The following is a 13,124-nucleotide window of genomic DNA, read 5'->3' as shown; positions in this document are numbered from 1 at the left end:
CTATCAGATTAAGGCTAAATTTGGAGTCGAGCCTAGTAAAATACCAAACAAAGAGTCCAAAGAAGGTTGAAGCTAAGAAAAGAAAGGTGGCATGTGCCTGAGTGCCACGATGCTCAGCTTGGATGTCGAGGCTGATCCAAAGAACTTGCCAAAAAGGGGATGCCACATCGAAGATCTAGCTTAGAAAATGAGGGTAAAATAAAACATAAAATTTAAAAATCCGTCCGAAAGATGAATAGACCAACATTATAAAAACATGATATAAAAGTAATCTTATTGTAATACTCCCACATTACTTTTAAACATACATTTTTTAACTTCTATGTCAAACAATACATTGATGGATATAGATTTTTCAATCTCTATCCTTTGAGTTCCTATCCAAATTATAAATTTACGATTGTCAATGTTCAAACATAAACTTTGTTATAGAAGAGAATGGATAAACCGTATATACATATTTTTGGATATGATTAATAAAATTGGTAAGCTATAATATAATTAAATAATCATCGAAGTTTCATAAATTGATTCAAATAATTTTCATGATTAAAAAGAATACGCATACATTTCGTCAAAATTGAGCGTCTATATTTCCATCAACATCCACCTTTCAGCACAAATTACAAAAAAAAGTGTGATTTAAAAAAAACGAAAAATAAAAAAGTAAAGAAAAAGTGTGTGAACGTATGCGATGCGATGAGGTAGCGCCACGCCTTTACAGTTGACCTCAAAAACCCGAAAATGCTCCTCCTGCCTTTCGATTCTGATTTACTAAACCTTGTCCTTCTTCTTCATTCAATCGAGGCCTTTTCAAAATCTTCCATCCGATCAACGATCCGCCCTTTTTTCTCTGTTTCATCTCATCCATTCTCCACTTTTCTGGATCTTCTTCTTCTTCTTCCAACTCCTCCAGGAAAGATTTAATCCTTTGATCCTTCATTCCCTCATCATTCACATTCACAATCAACCACAAGAAATGGACGGATTAGTGATTGAGAAGAAACCCAAGACTAAGATTGTCTGCACCCTAGGGCCGGCATCCAGGTCCGTGCCCATGATCGAGAAGCTCTTGAAAGCTGGGATGAATGTTGCTCGTTTCAACTTCTCTCATGGATCCCACGCCTATCACCAGGAGACGCTCGACAATCTCAGGGCCGGAATGGAGAATACTGGTATTCTCTGCGCCGTCATGCTTGACACCAAGGTTTCTCTCATCCTTCTTTCCCTTATTTTTACAATATCATCATCTTATCTTTCTAATTGATGAAACCCCATTTCTCGCTCTTCATTTCTACATATCTACTTTCCTCTTCTGATCCAGATAATCTGGAATTTTTCTTCATAACTCTACGTTTCATTATTTATTTATTTATTATTATTTTGTTTTAATTTTGTTCTCTTAGACTCACAGATATATTGGTATTTTTCTAGTTATGCTTTGGATGTTTCCAGATAATCTAAAAGTCGCTTTCCTTGTGCCAATTTTCCTAAAAATGCTCAATTTGTTTGTTATAGCTTACGAGTGCTAATGTGTAGCCACTTACACCTTTAAGACTCTTTTTCTCCTGTGAAGAAAGAATATACACAAACTTATTATTTGCAAGATTATCAGTAGATTTCCAACATATCTTTACAAGAAAAACATGAATAAGTAGATCAACACTCGAATTTTATGTACTTGAGAAAAAGAAGATGGAAGACAGAAGTTTGCATGCTAACTGTGAAATTTTCTTTCTCAAAAGTAGTGTTTTTTATGTCATATTAAGTTGAAATGACAACTTAATCCTTGCTCTACATCTTGCACTACATTCACAACAATCCAATTGTAATAAATAAGCCTGAAACGAGTAGGTTCTTGCAAGTTTCTACACATTCAGGTATTACAATTACCAGGTTCGAATGGGGAGATAAAGTGGTCTTGTTCTTACAAGGTTAAATGGAAAGAGTGGGGAAGGGGTTTTGTCCTTGCAGGTGGCTGAGATGTGTATTTATTTATTCATTTTCTACAAGTTGAATGGAGATGACCATGTGTTTCTTTACTGAATACGATTGTTATTGTCATCCTGAGTCTGTTTTCTACTTGAAAAATGTTCTCTGAAATTTTTCTCCCATTAATACACAGTTCTCACCGACTGTTTGGCCATTACCAGGAAATCTTCACTAATTTGGTACTGCTTGTTTGTCTTGTCTGGATATTTTATACTTTCTAATTGTCGTCTTTGAACATCACCAAGTATCTTTAGTTTTTTGAGATTTTTCCTGGAACAATTGCCTTCCTGATTTCTGTTTCAAACTTTCATATCTAATATCCATTTTCAGCACTTACAAAATTCATTTTGTGACATAGCATTCTTATTCTCTGTTGTGTAATACAACTACATCTGAAGTTTTAAACGTATCAATGAATCATGTCTATAGTAATGACACCACCATTATTTGGAGATGCACCATCCGTATCTTTCACCTCTCAATTTAAAGAAATGCATGAGAACAACTGTTTTTAGCCTTGAATTTCAAATGAAAACAGGGCCCAGAAATTCGAACTGGATTTTTGAAAGATGGCAAACCCATCCAACTAAAACAAGGGCAGGAGATAACCATATCTACCGACTACAGCTTGAAGGGTGATGAGAATATGATATGTATGAGCTACAAAAAGTTAGCCGAGGATGTAAAGCCAGGGAGCGTGATACTTTGCTCGGATGGTACAATCTCATTTTCAGTTCTATCTTGTGACAAAAAATTGGGTTTGGTACGATGTCGTTGTGAGAACTCTGCAGTTCTTGGTGAAAGGAAAAATGTTAACCTGCCTGGAGTTATAGTGGATCTCCCTACCCTTACAGAAAAAGATAAGGAAGATATACTAGAATGGGGGGTTCCTAATAAAATTGATATGATTGCTCTATCTTTTGTTCGGAAAGGTTCTGATCTTGTGGAGGTCCGGAAGTTGCTTGGAAAGCATGCCAAGAGTATTCTTCTCATGTCAAAGGTACATTCAGTTACATGAAAATTTTCCGTAAAAATAAGTTTCTATTCATGAGGATGTCAAAATTAAGAGTTTAATTTTCCGTGAAATAAGTTTCTATTCATGAGGATGACAAAGTTAAGAGTTTTTGCATGTATAGAAGAAGGTTAAAATACCATTTTGGTTCATGTACTTCAGATTTTGTTTTGTCTTTGTACTTCCACTTGTTCAATTTTAGTCTTTTTATTTTCAATTAATCTTATAATTCGTTATTGTAGTTAGTTTCTTGTTGATTTTTTTTGAAAGAAAATTCTCTAGAGTGTAAAAATTATATTTACGTAGCGTCATCATTTAATCAATGAAAATTAAATTTGGTGGAGTAAATCTAAGATTTTTTTTTTAAAATTTTTAAATAGACAACTTAATTTAAGATTCATTGAAAGTACATGGACTAGAATTAGAGAAGGGACCAAAATGGTACAAAACCCGTACAAAATCAAAATAGTATTTTAACTAAAATATTAATTAGTGGGAGGGAAATATCCCCTGAAATTCTAAATTGTACTAAAGAAGAAAATCAAGCAGGACAAATGATATTTGGGATCGCTTCTTCTATGTACCATAACATGTCTGTACTAAAAGCAATTTCAGCCTTGTTATCTATCTGGAATTTGGCCCACAGGTTGAGAATCAAGAAGGTGTGGCAAATTTTGACGACATACTAGCCAATTCAGATGCATTCATGGTGGCAAGGGGTGACTTGGGAATGGAAATTCCAATTGAGAAGATATTTTTGGCGCAGAAAGTGATGATATACAAGTGCAACATCCAGGGAAAACCTGTTGTCACAGCAACACAGATGCTGGAATCAATGATTAAATCTCCTAGGCCAACTAGAGCTGAAGCCACTGATGTTGCAAATGCTGTTCTTGATGGGACAGATTGCGTAATGTTAAGTGGTGAAACGGCTGCTGGAGCATATCCTGAACTTGCTGTTAGAACAATGGCAAAAATATGTGTTGAAGCTGAGAGCACCCTTCATTATGGTGATGTCTTTAAAAGAATTATGGAACATTCACCAGTTCCCATGAGCCCATTAGAAAGCCTGGCTTCTTCTGCTGTTAGGACAGCAAACTCAGCCAAGGCAGCTCTTATACTTGTCCTAACTAGAGGAGGAAGCACAGCAAAATTGGTGGCCAAGTATAGGCCAGGAACGCCAATCTTGTCTGTAGTTGTCCCTGAGATTAAGACGGATTCATTTGATTGGTCATGCAGTGATGAAGCTCCAGCAAGGCATAGCTTAATCTTTCGAGGCTTGGTACCGGTTCTTAGCACAGCCTCAGCAAGGTCGTCTCATGCGGAGACAACAGAAGAAGCAATAGAGTTTGCTATTCAGCATGCAAAGTCCAAGGGCCTCTGCAAAAATGGAGATTCTGTGGTGGCTCTTCACCGGGTCGGTACAGCTTCTGTTATCAAGATATTGACTGTGAAGTAGTAATCATGCCCTTTGAAGTATTTTTTTTTTGCCATTCACCACGATCACAGATTAAATCGAATAATTGCTCCTGATTTTCATCATTGTTTTCGGGGTCGTTGAGACCACCAGTTTAACTTACACTCTTTCACAGACAATGTCGTGTTACTGGAAACCAAACAGGATTTTTGTTTTGAAATAATTATGTTTTGTTCATCAATAAATTGTTGCCGTTTGCCAGGCATCTTGGATGTTGAATTAGAAAAGATTATCCCGCTTTTGTTTGACTGCTGTCATCAATTGGATAGCAATTTCAATTATATTATTGTTTCCGAGCTTATGAACCAGGAGACTTCTGAGTTGAGAGTCCCTTTTAACTTTCGTGGGTCACCATATCATTTTTTTTTCCTTTACGACTGTTGATCACTCTTTTAAGATTGATCTTCATATTGCTTTATTCTCAATAGAATGCAATGCTACAGAGGATTCATGATAATGAATTTAACATCTTAATGCACCAGGAAGGCCAGACCAGCTTTCTGTGTCTATACTATATACTATATTAAAAAAACAAATTTAAGGAATCTTTTTCAAGGGAAAAAGGAGTTGAGAAGGATCTATTTTCTATTTAGTTCCTATGTGAAGTAATTTGCAGATTAATTTATTGACAATTAAATACATCTTTAATGTTGGACATGGATCTTATAGTTTTTCATTCTGCTTTAGGATTCCGTATGTGTTAGCTATAATTATTTCAAGTAACGAAAAAAAATATATATATAATAAACCAAAACAATAAATCTCTATATATATAGAGTATTATATCCGTAATTAATAAACTACTTCTTTTTACCGCTTCAAAATATGAAAAAAAGATGAACTCCAACCAAGAATATGCTAAAATAATCACATTTTTTCTTTTAATAATATATAAGCCACCGTGAATTTAAAAAATTGCAGTATAAGCAAAAATTTCAAATGGCTATAGATAGTTAATGAATTTTGCTATATTTTTCGAAAATGTCCCTTAAAATCGCAGCCAATATCGTTGAATTTAAGAAATAGCAACAAAAGCAGAGGTAAGAGTGAAAAGGCATATACAATATTGGTAAAATATTAAGAAGATAAATTGTTCTACTGAGAACAGGAGGCAAAACGTCTGTATAGTATAATTAATATAACACACATACATACATACATACACAAACATACACATACATAAGCAAGCAAGCAGAGCAGAGGCAGGATATTCAAATGGAAGTGTGATCCCTTTGAGAATCACTCGCACTTCCAGCCGAGGAGTTTCCTTGGGAAGTAAACAAGCCATTAAAAGGCCATGGAAACGAAAACCTCCTCCCAGACTCGGATGAATTTCTCTCCTCAATCTCCCCGCTGCCATTGCCATTACCATTACCATTACCATTATTGAGGTCGCTCATGAACCTGGCAGCAGACCCACCATCTACATCACGCTTGGATTCATCCCCAGGCAATTGATGCCTACAAACTGGGCAAGAACTATGCAGCTCCAGCCATGGCAGGATACAACCTGTATGAAATTTATGCTTACATGGCATCTCTTTGGCTTCTTCATCCACCTCAAACTCATCCAAACACACTGAACATTGCAAACGGCTATCCTCCTCAAGTTCAACCCTCACGGTGGGCAGCGCATCAACTGCCTCCTTCTGTGCTGGTGGAGTGCCATATCTGTTGGGATCATTCTCGGCTATATGTTGCAATAACAAATCCAAACCAGGTCCTACGAAATAATCACCCAGCGACCCAATGGAGTTATGGTTTTGATTTTGATTCTCACCTCCTTGAACTACAATGGTCTGATTGAAAGGATTTATAAGAATAACCCTCTCTCTTTCTCTGCTCCTCTCTCCCTCATAACTATTCTCTGATTCAGCAGTTGCGATTCCAGCCCTGATACCTTGGAGCAACTGAAGAATGGTAGCTGAACTTCTCCTCCTCCTAATGACTGAATCAAGCTCAGTCGTCTCACTACTCACATGATTCCCCTCTCCATCCTCATGCTCATTATCATCATCGTCGTCGTCAAACTCTAGATGTCTGAATCTTCGTCGCCCACGGGGATTTCCCATCATACCCAGCAAGATCGGAGCCCAGAGAGACAAAGCTCGCTCCGACCCAAAATCGGATTCGAGCTCATTGTTATTATTGTTATTGTTGTTGTTATCGTTATTGTCGCTGGAAATACCGTTTCCTATCTCCTCAACAAAGCCGCTGCGGCAGAAGGGGCATTTAATTTCCACGTCAACGATGGGATTCACCATTTGAGAACACATGTGACACCAATATCTGGTTGCAATTAACTCGTCCATCGTCTCCTCTACGAATTGTATTGTAGTAGTGGGATGATCACACGCAGCCTTCCGGTATTCTGTTTTCTGTAGAAATGTAAGAGGATGGTCACAAATCGTATATGTAGGCAGGTGAGGGGGGGGGGGGGGAATCCGTCCGATCAGATGTGAGATGTGGAATGCGCAAAAACTTGGAAACCGTACACAGATCACAGATCCGCCGTTAAAGGGTCAACCATCAAAAGAAAAGGATGAAAAAGTGGGTGGATGGAGATTCAATTGAAATTGAAATGGAAAGAGAAAAAAAGCAAGCAATAGCAAGAAGGATGGGAGGAGGAAAACAAAGAAGAAGAAGGAATTACTTGAAAACCGAAGCGTATGTTGAGGAATTCCAGGAATCTGTGCGGTCGGTCCGACAAGGAAACGGCGAATTGAATTGAATAAGAGGAAGCCGTGGCGAACGAGAGAGAGAGAATTCAACGTTATAAACAACAAAGAGGTAAATAATAAAAAGAACCTCTCTCCCTCTCTCCTTCTCTGGACAACCCGACCCTTCCTATCCGCTTCTTCAAACTCTCTCTCTCTCTCTCTCCCTTTATTGCATTTATTTTACTATTTATTATTGTTATTTTCTTATTTAACAAAAAAAAAAAAAGAAAAGAAAAAAAAAAGAAAAAGAAAAAAACTGTTTACTATTTCATTTTTTCCTAATTTTCTTTCCTCAGCAATCTACATTCCCATGCCCATTTCCCGCATCCTCCAATTATCCTCATGCTTTTGCTTTCTCCTTATTTATTTATGCTGTTTCCTCTTTTGTTTTATTTACTACATATATTCTTTTTAATACAATTAGAAATAAGGAGATTTTGTAGCTACTCATATGTTTGTATATATAAATTGACCTATGCTTGATATGTTATTATTATTTTATTAAGTTAAACTACTAACATTTTATCTCCTATAATTTAAATTTTGTTTAATTCTTGTCCTTACACCTCAAAATTTCTAATTTTAGTTAATTTAATTTTAATAAATCTTAAATTTAATCCAACCTTCTAGTTTAGACAGTATTAAGTTCTTTGATTCTTTTTAAATTTATTAACATTTTCAGGCATAACATATTGTACTTTTTCATGAAAATACTTTGTTATTATTTAACTACTTTTGAAAACAATTGACTTTGAAAGAATAAAGTGGATGTAGTAGGGTCCGACTACAAGAATTTTACAAACTCGATGTACATAGAACAAATTGTATGTTAACATATACTTTTCTTTTCTTTAATGTTATTCATTAGCAATTCATATATTTTACCTAATTTTATATATCTTAGTGTTGAAATGAATTAACTCCATATTAATTGACATCCACTCTTTTTTATTTTAGATTAAAAGTTTGCTCACTCATCCCCAATTACTCAAACATTCCGACCGTAAAGGAGAGGGGGCATGTCTTAAATAAAAACAACAAACTCCATAAGTATTCAACTAAAAAAAACGAAATTTAGACATTTAAAGCATAATGACACTACTCAATATGATTCGACTAAACATTCTAACCACAATGAGGAGGGGGCATGTCATGTCTAAATTAAAAGCAACAAACTCCATAAGAATTCAACTAAAAAAACGAAACTTAGGCACTTTAAAGCATAACGAATCTATGACTAATATACCATATTTGTATATACTATTTTAATCCAACACTTTATATAAAACTAATTAAAAAAAGCTACTTGTTGACTGTCATTTGATTATTCTGAACTTCGTTCCATGTTGAAGGTAGCTTATTGACTTGTTAGCCTTCTTAAAATTGCTTCAATTGTAGCTTGTTGCGATTCAACTATATTTTATGCAAGTGTGCAATATGTGCATTAGTTTCTTTTGTACTTTGTCGAATTGCTTCATTTCTAGCATTTTTTGGTCTTGGTCCCCAACCTTATCCTTTCATATGCATCGACTGCTTACCTAATACCCGTTCACATATTTCCCTTTCTATCAATGGTTTGAATATTATCCACCCACAACTCATTTAACTATTTATCAATGGTTGTTAGTAAATATCAATTTTTTATTCCTTGGGCCAAGGATTAGTTAGGATAAAAAAGTGAATGGTGCTTTCGTACACTTTTACTACAAGATTTTTTTGGCAATTCCGACACTTTTTATCCCGACGCATCATTTTGCGTGGACAAAAACGTGTTTTCAATGAAATTCTAATTTGTCGACAAAATTTTAGAAATACATATATTTTTTTATATATATTTATGTCAAACATAATAGATGTATCTTTAAACAAAAATTAATTATTTTCTGAATTTGGTCTTGCTCAATTAAGGTGGGTGTCAGAACATAAGTTTGTAATTAGAAGAAGAAAAGAATATGGTTGTCAATGTTTTTTATTTTTAATATAATTCACAAAGGCACACTGTGCCAAATTTTTGGGTAAAATGCTTACTCAAACGCCCTTAAGTTTTAAAACCATTTAAATATGTTGTTATTTCCTTCCTATATTTACAAAATTTAGAAGTGATGATATGGTTGCTAAATCCTATATTTAATTTGCTACGCAATAAAATTTTCCTTAAAAAAAACCTGACAAACTCATTGCAGTCTAAATCTTCTGTCTATTTTTATATTTTTGACCATTTTTATATTTAAGAAAATTTTACCATTAATTCTAAATAAATATAGAATTATAATTTAATATGCAATATACTAGGTCCGATGATTTGAAAATATAGTATAATATGAATAAACGATTGCCCTCTTAGGTAACATATTTGAGTTTATATATTATATACACCTTCGTAAACGAGGGTTTGTTTCTGAATTAATTGAGTAAAACATATTTAGTCTTACGGAACCTCTTAGGTAACATAATTAATTAATAACAATGTATGTTTATTTTTATTTCAACATTCATCATAAGAAATCGAAAGAAGAAAAAGCACAAAACAAAGGGTCTATACTACAAAGACATAATTCATTATCAGATAATATTATATTCTTTTATATTTTACTCGCAACCAATCATATACATAAAAAATCAACCTCTCCAAAATTACTTGAGATGTACCATATTTTCACATTTGGAGTGGGGAATGGTGGATTTACTGTATCAAATAGTATATGGCTTGGGCATTGGCATGTCCTTCACTAAACCACATAGCAAAGTGTTGTCTGGGATGTTGTATTCATCTCTGAGGGAGCGAGCTGGTGAAAGAACACTAATGTAGAGTTGGCTCCCCAAGTAACGATTTTCCGTCAACTCGGACCTCAAGTTCCACATTCCAGCATTGTCAAATGTCAGAAGTATGGCTGCCCACGACTTAGGAAACACTTGTATTGTATGTCTGCTCACGGCATCAAGAAGATTGTAGTTGGCTCGTTTTTCCGGAGACCATCTTCCAGGCTCAATGCTGTGTAAACATTGAACAAGAATTTGTCAGTCATTCCTAAGTTGGGATTAAAATATGTAAACTATTAGCACATAAATTATTTAAGACCACCACGATACTTACGCAACAGCGAAGAATGAGTAGCCATCCAAATGCCATGATTGAAGGCTCTTCTCATGGTTCTCAAAAATGATTTCTATGAAATCGCGGAAGGTTGCATTGACAACATTAGGAGCGACTGTCACAGTGGTTGCGCCTTCTGCTAGCCCCTCATCGGAAATGGTATCGTACTTGAACACCTTGTCTGCTATTCCAAAGTACTCTGCAAGCTTCAATGGAGTTTCAGGATCAACATGAGAGACACCATTGATGGCATATCGCAACTTACCATCCACCTTACTGGCTGAATTAACGAGTTTGATGGTACGAGTAATGTTGATGGAACCATAATGGTAGGAGCCTTGAGGGTTAGGCCTTGCAGCACTGGCAGTGAGGTTCCAACGGAAGGTACGAAATTGATTGAGGGACCAAGCCCAACCCACTGGGGCCTCGGGGATTTCAGGAGATGCGGGACCTTTTCCATCGGTGTATCGAACAATGCCTTTACCAACAAGAACGTTCTTAATAAACCTAGTTGATGCAACCATGTAATAGTCTTTCGACTCCTGGTTGGCTGTGACTAGCACCGAAAAGCATTGCCCCACATGGACGTCAAGTGATTGGTAATCGTTCTGCACGGTATGAGACCCTTCCATCTCTACCAACTTCATGGTGTGTCCTTGGAATCTGAAGTTGAGAGATGACTTGAGACCCACATTGCAAACTCGATACTTGTAGGTCTTTCCTGGCTTCATGGTGAAGAGTGGCTCATCGGTTCCGTCACCCTTTGCAGTCTTTCCATTGATGAGGACACCGTCGGGTCTAGCAATGGAGCGACCGCTATCCAAATATTGCTTAAGTGTGGTGTGACTTTTGGTGTACCAATCACCAATAAGGACAGTGTAATCATCTTCAGGGTCAGCATAGGGAACTGGAATGAGTAAACGACTATTGATACGGAGGCCACCAAAGCCTCCGGCTGCCCTGTGCATGGCAGTTGATGGATAGTAGAAGAAGCTTCCAATTTGGTCCTTAACTTGGAAATGGTAGGTGAAGTTTGTTCCCGGTTGGATTGGGCAATTGGTTCCAAGTAGCCCATCTTGCCAAGAGTTCTTCCTGTGCTGAATTCCGCTCCTGCAAGTGCCATTCCAATTTATTAATAAGTTGAAAGATTTACATTAGTAAATATGATGAGAATACAAGTGGCGGTTCCATATATATACCAATGTAGAAGGAAAGGTTCGTCGAGGTTATTGAAGACGTTAATGACCAAGTTATTGTTGGATGTGGAGTTTATATTAGGTCCGGGGAATTGACCATTGATGAGAATGCCTTGTTGGGGAACGCCCAAGGGAGAGATGGTGCCATAGGTGACATTCCATGTGAAGAAGAAATAAGGGTCTTCACCCTGGACCGTCGCCATCATTGCTGCAGCCGAGAGGCAAAGCAGCGCGGTAAACATCAACCCAGCCATCTTCTGCCTCTCCCTTCTCTCTCTTTCAATATTTTTCTTTTCAAATCACCGCTCTTATGTCGAGCAGGCTATGTATCCCGAAGTGGGTTATTGTTCGTTCCCTGATGGCTAACCCTTCCAATCCTTCATTTATATACAATTTCTCAAACATTTTGACTCCAAGTTTTTCTCTAACTGCTCCTTCTTTCTTGCGCCTTGCGTATTCCTCCACCTCTAGTTTTTCAGAAGAATGCCAACATCCTGGTCCAAACGATATGTTTCATTCAATAATTAGATTGGGCTGACTCTCCAAAAATAGTGGAGAAAGAGAGAGACGATCGAACAAAAGTTTATTTTCAATTTTTCACTTTATCTCAACTTTAAAAGCTGAATTATTTTATTTTTTTTTGTATTAAATAGAATTTACTTAATACGTCTTTGAAATTCTAGTGTCATAATTTTAAATGCTTCGAGTAGAGTGTTGGGATAGAGGAACTCTTGATACTTTCCAAATGGAGTTTATTTTCAACGTCGTATTTTATCGCGTCAAGAGTTTTTTTACATTTGACGCTCTTCATTCCACCGTTGAGAGATGAATTCCCAATGTTGCTTCATGTATGCGTCGGGTAATATTCTCTCCTGACGTGTTTCTACCAACGCATCTCCCGACGGACCTCTATGCATCAAGAGATCCTCATTTTGATATATTTTCTAATGATTTGATGCATTGAGAGAGTCACAGTTTCTTGTAGCAAATAGTTAACAAAATAGAGAGTAAGAGGGTATTAAAAAAAGGATAGAGAAAAAGATTTACAAATGAGATGTAAGATACAATATTAGTGGTATTTTGTACGGTATGGGTATTTGTGATTCTTTGGAAAGTTGATTGATATTTATAACACAAAACATAGGTAAAGGGTATTTTTGAACTCAATTTAAAAGTTTAAGGATATTTTTGAAAATTTCAAAACTTGATGGACATTATTGACCCAAAAGAATAAAGCTCATGGACATTTTGAATAAAAATAAATAAATAAATAAATAAGAAAGTAAAAAATTTTATCGGTGAAATGAGTACACTCTTAATTTTAGAAAACTAAAAACAAAAAATCAAAGTGGAGCCTAAGTAATTGTCACCACAATAAGCTCAAGTAATATATCTATATATCTATATCTATCTATAGTCTACTTATATAAAAGCTCTTACGTAGAGAAATTTTTTCTCCAATTTTACCGTTCCGTTGTAACTATTTTCATTATTAATTTGATGGATAATTTTGTCATTTTCAAATCAGATGTAATATTGCTTGTCCATTGTTGTAATTCTTTTTTTTTTTTAGTTTTTCTTTCTTTTATCATTAACCTTTTATTTGAATTCTATTAATAAGAATGATCTCTAA

General features: G+C 35.8%; 3 protein-coding genes across 3 annotated transcripts; 1 reads left to right on the top strand and 2 right to left on the bottom strand.

Annotated features, from left to right (window-relative positions):
- The first annotated feature begins 600 nt into the window (after positions 1 to 600).
- LOC103491640 (pyruvate kinase, cytosolic isozyme) lies at positions 601 to 4,708 on the top strand. The gene is made up of 3 exons (XM_008451681.3): positions 601 to 1,207; positions 2,531 to 2,992; positions 3,651 to 4,708. The coding sequence occupies exons 1-3, from the start codon at positions 980 to 982 to the stop codon at positions 4,461 to 4,463; spliced, it is 1,503 nt and encodes a 500-aa protein (XP_008449903.1). The 5' UTR covers positions 601 to 979; the 3' UTR covers positions 4,464 to 4,708.
- Positions 4,709 to 5,522: 814 nt separating this feature from the next.
- On the bottom strand, positions 5,523 to 7,361 carry LOC103491641 (E3 ubiquitin-protein ligase SIRP1). The gene is made up of 2 exons (XM_008451682.2): positions 7,135 to 7,361; positions 5,523 to 6,859 (listed from the first exon to the last, which is right to left on the bottom strand). Exon 2 carries the CDS (start codon positions 6,791 to 6,793, stop codon positions 5,693 to 5,695), a length of 1,101 nt encoding a protein of 366 aa, XP_008449904.1. The 5' UTR covers positions 6,794 to 6,859; positions 7,135 to 7,361; the 3' UTR covers positions 5,523 to 5,692.
- Positions 7,362 to 9,740: 2,379 nt separating this feature from the next.
- Positions 9,741 to 11,839, bottom strand: LOC127149468 (L-ascorbate oxidase homolog). The gene is made up of 3 exons (XM_051084986.1): positions 11,495 to 11,839; positions 10,296 to 11,405; positions 9,741 to 10,193 (listed from the first exon to the last, which is right to left on the bottom strand). The coding sequence occupies exons 1-3, from the start codon at positions 11,743 to 11,745 to the stop codon at positions 9,893 to 9,895; spliced, it is 1,662 nt and encodes a 553-aa protein (XP_050940943.1). The 5' UTR covers positions 11,746 to 11,839; the 3' UTR covers positions 9,741 to 9,892.
- Positions 11,840 to 13,124: the final 1,285 nt, after the last annotated feature.

This window comes from Cucumis melo, chromosome 5 (genome assembly GCF_025177605.1).
Source record: "Cucumis melo cultivar AY chromosome 5, USDA_Cmelo_AY_1.0, whole genome shotgun sequence".
Classification (NCBI taxonomy): domain Eukaryota; kingdom Viridiplantae; phylum Streptophyta; class Magnoliopsida; order Cucurbitales; family Cucurbitaceae; genus Cucumis; species Cucumis melo.
This window is presented reverse-complemented; position numbering and strand designations above follow the sequence as displayed.

Bases quoted from the DNA above. Each gene is read 5' to 3' on its own strand.
- LOC127149468 (XM_051084986.1), bottom strand. From the start codon at position 11,745: ATGGCTGGGTTGATGTTTACCGCGCTGCTTTGCCTCTCGGCTGCAGCA. The intron at 11,406-11,494 runs GTATATATATGG...TGGCACTTGCAG, and splicing joins GAACCTTTCCTTCTACATTG to GAGCGGAATTCAGCACAGGA. The intron at 10,194-10,295 runs GTAAGTATCGTG...ATGTTTACACAG, and splicing joins TACTCATTCTTCGCTGTTGC to CATTGAGCCTGGAAGATGGT.
- LOC103491640 (XM_008451681.3), top strand. From the start codon at position 980: ATGGACGGATTAGTGATTGAGAAGAAACCCAAGACTAAGATTGTCTGC. The intron at 1,208-2,530 runs GTTTCTCTCATC...AAATGAAAACAG, and splicing joins CCGTCATGCTTGACACCAAG to GGCCCAGAAATTCGAACTGG. The intron at 2,993-3,650 runs GTACATTCAGTT...TTTGGCCCACAG, and splicing joins GTATTCTTCTCATGTCAAAG to GTTGAGAATCAAGAAGGTGT.
- LOC103491641 (XM_008451682.2), bottom strand. From the start codon at position 6,793: ATGGACGAGTTAATTGCAACCAGATATTGGTGTCACATGTGTTCTCAA.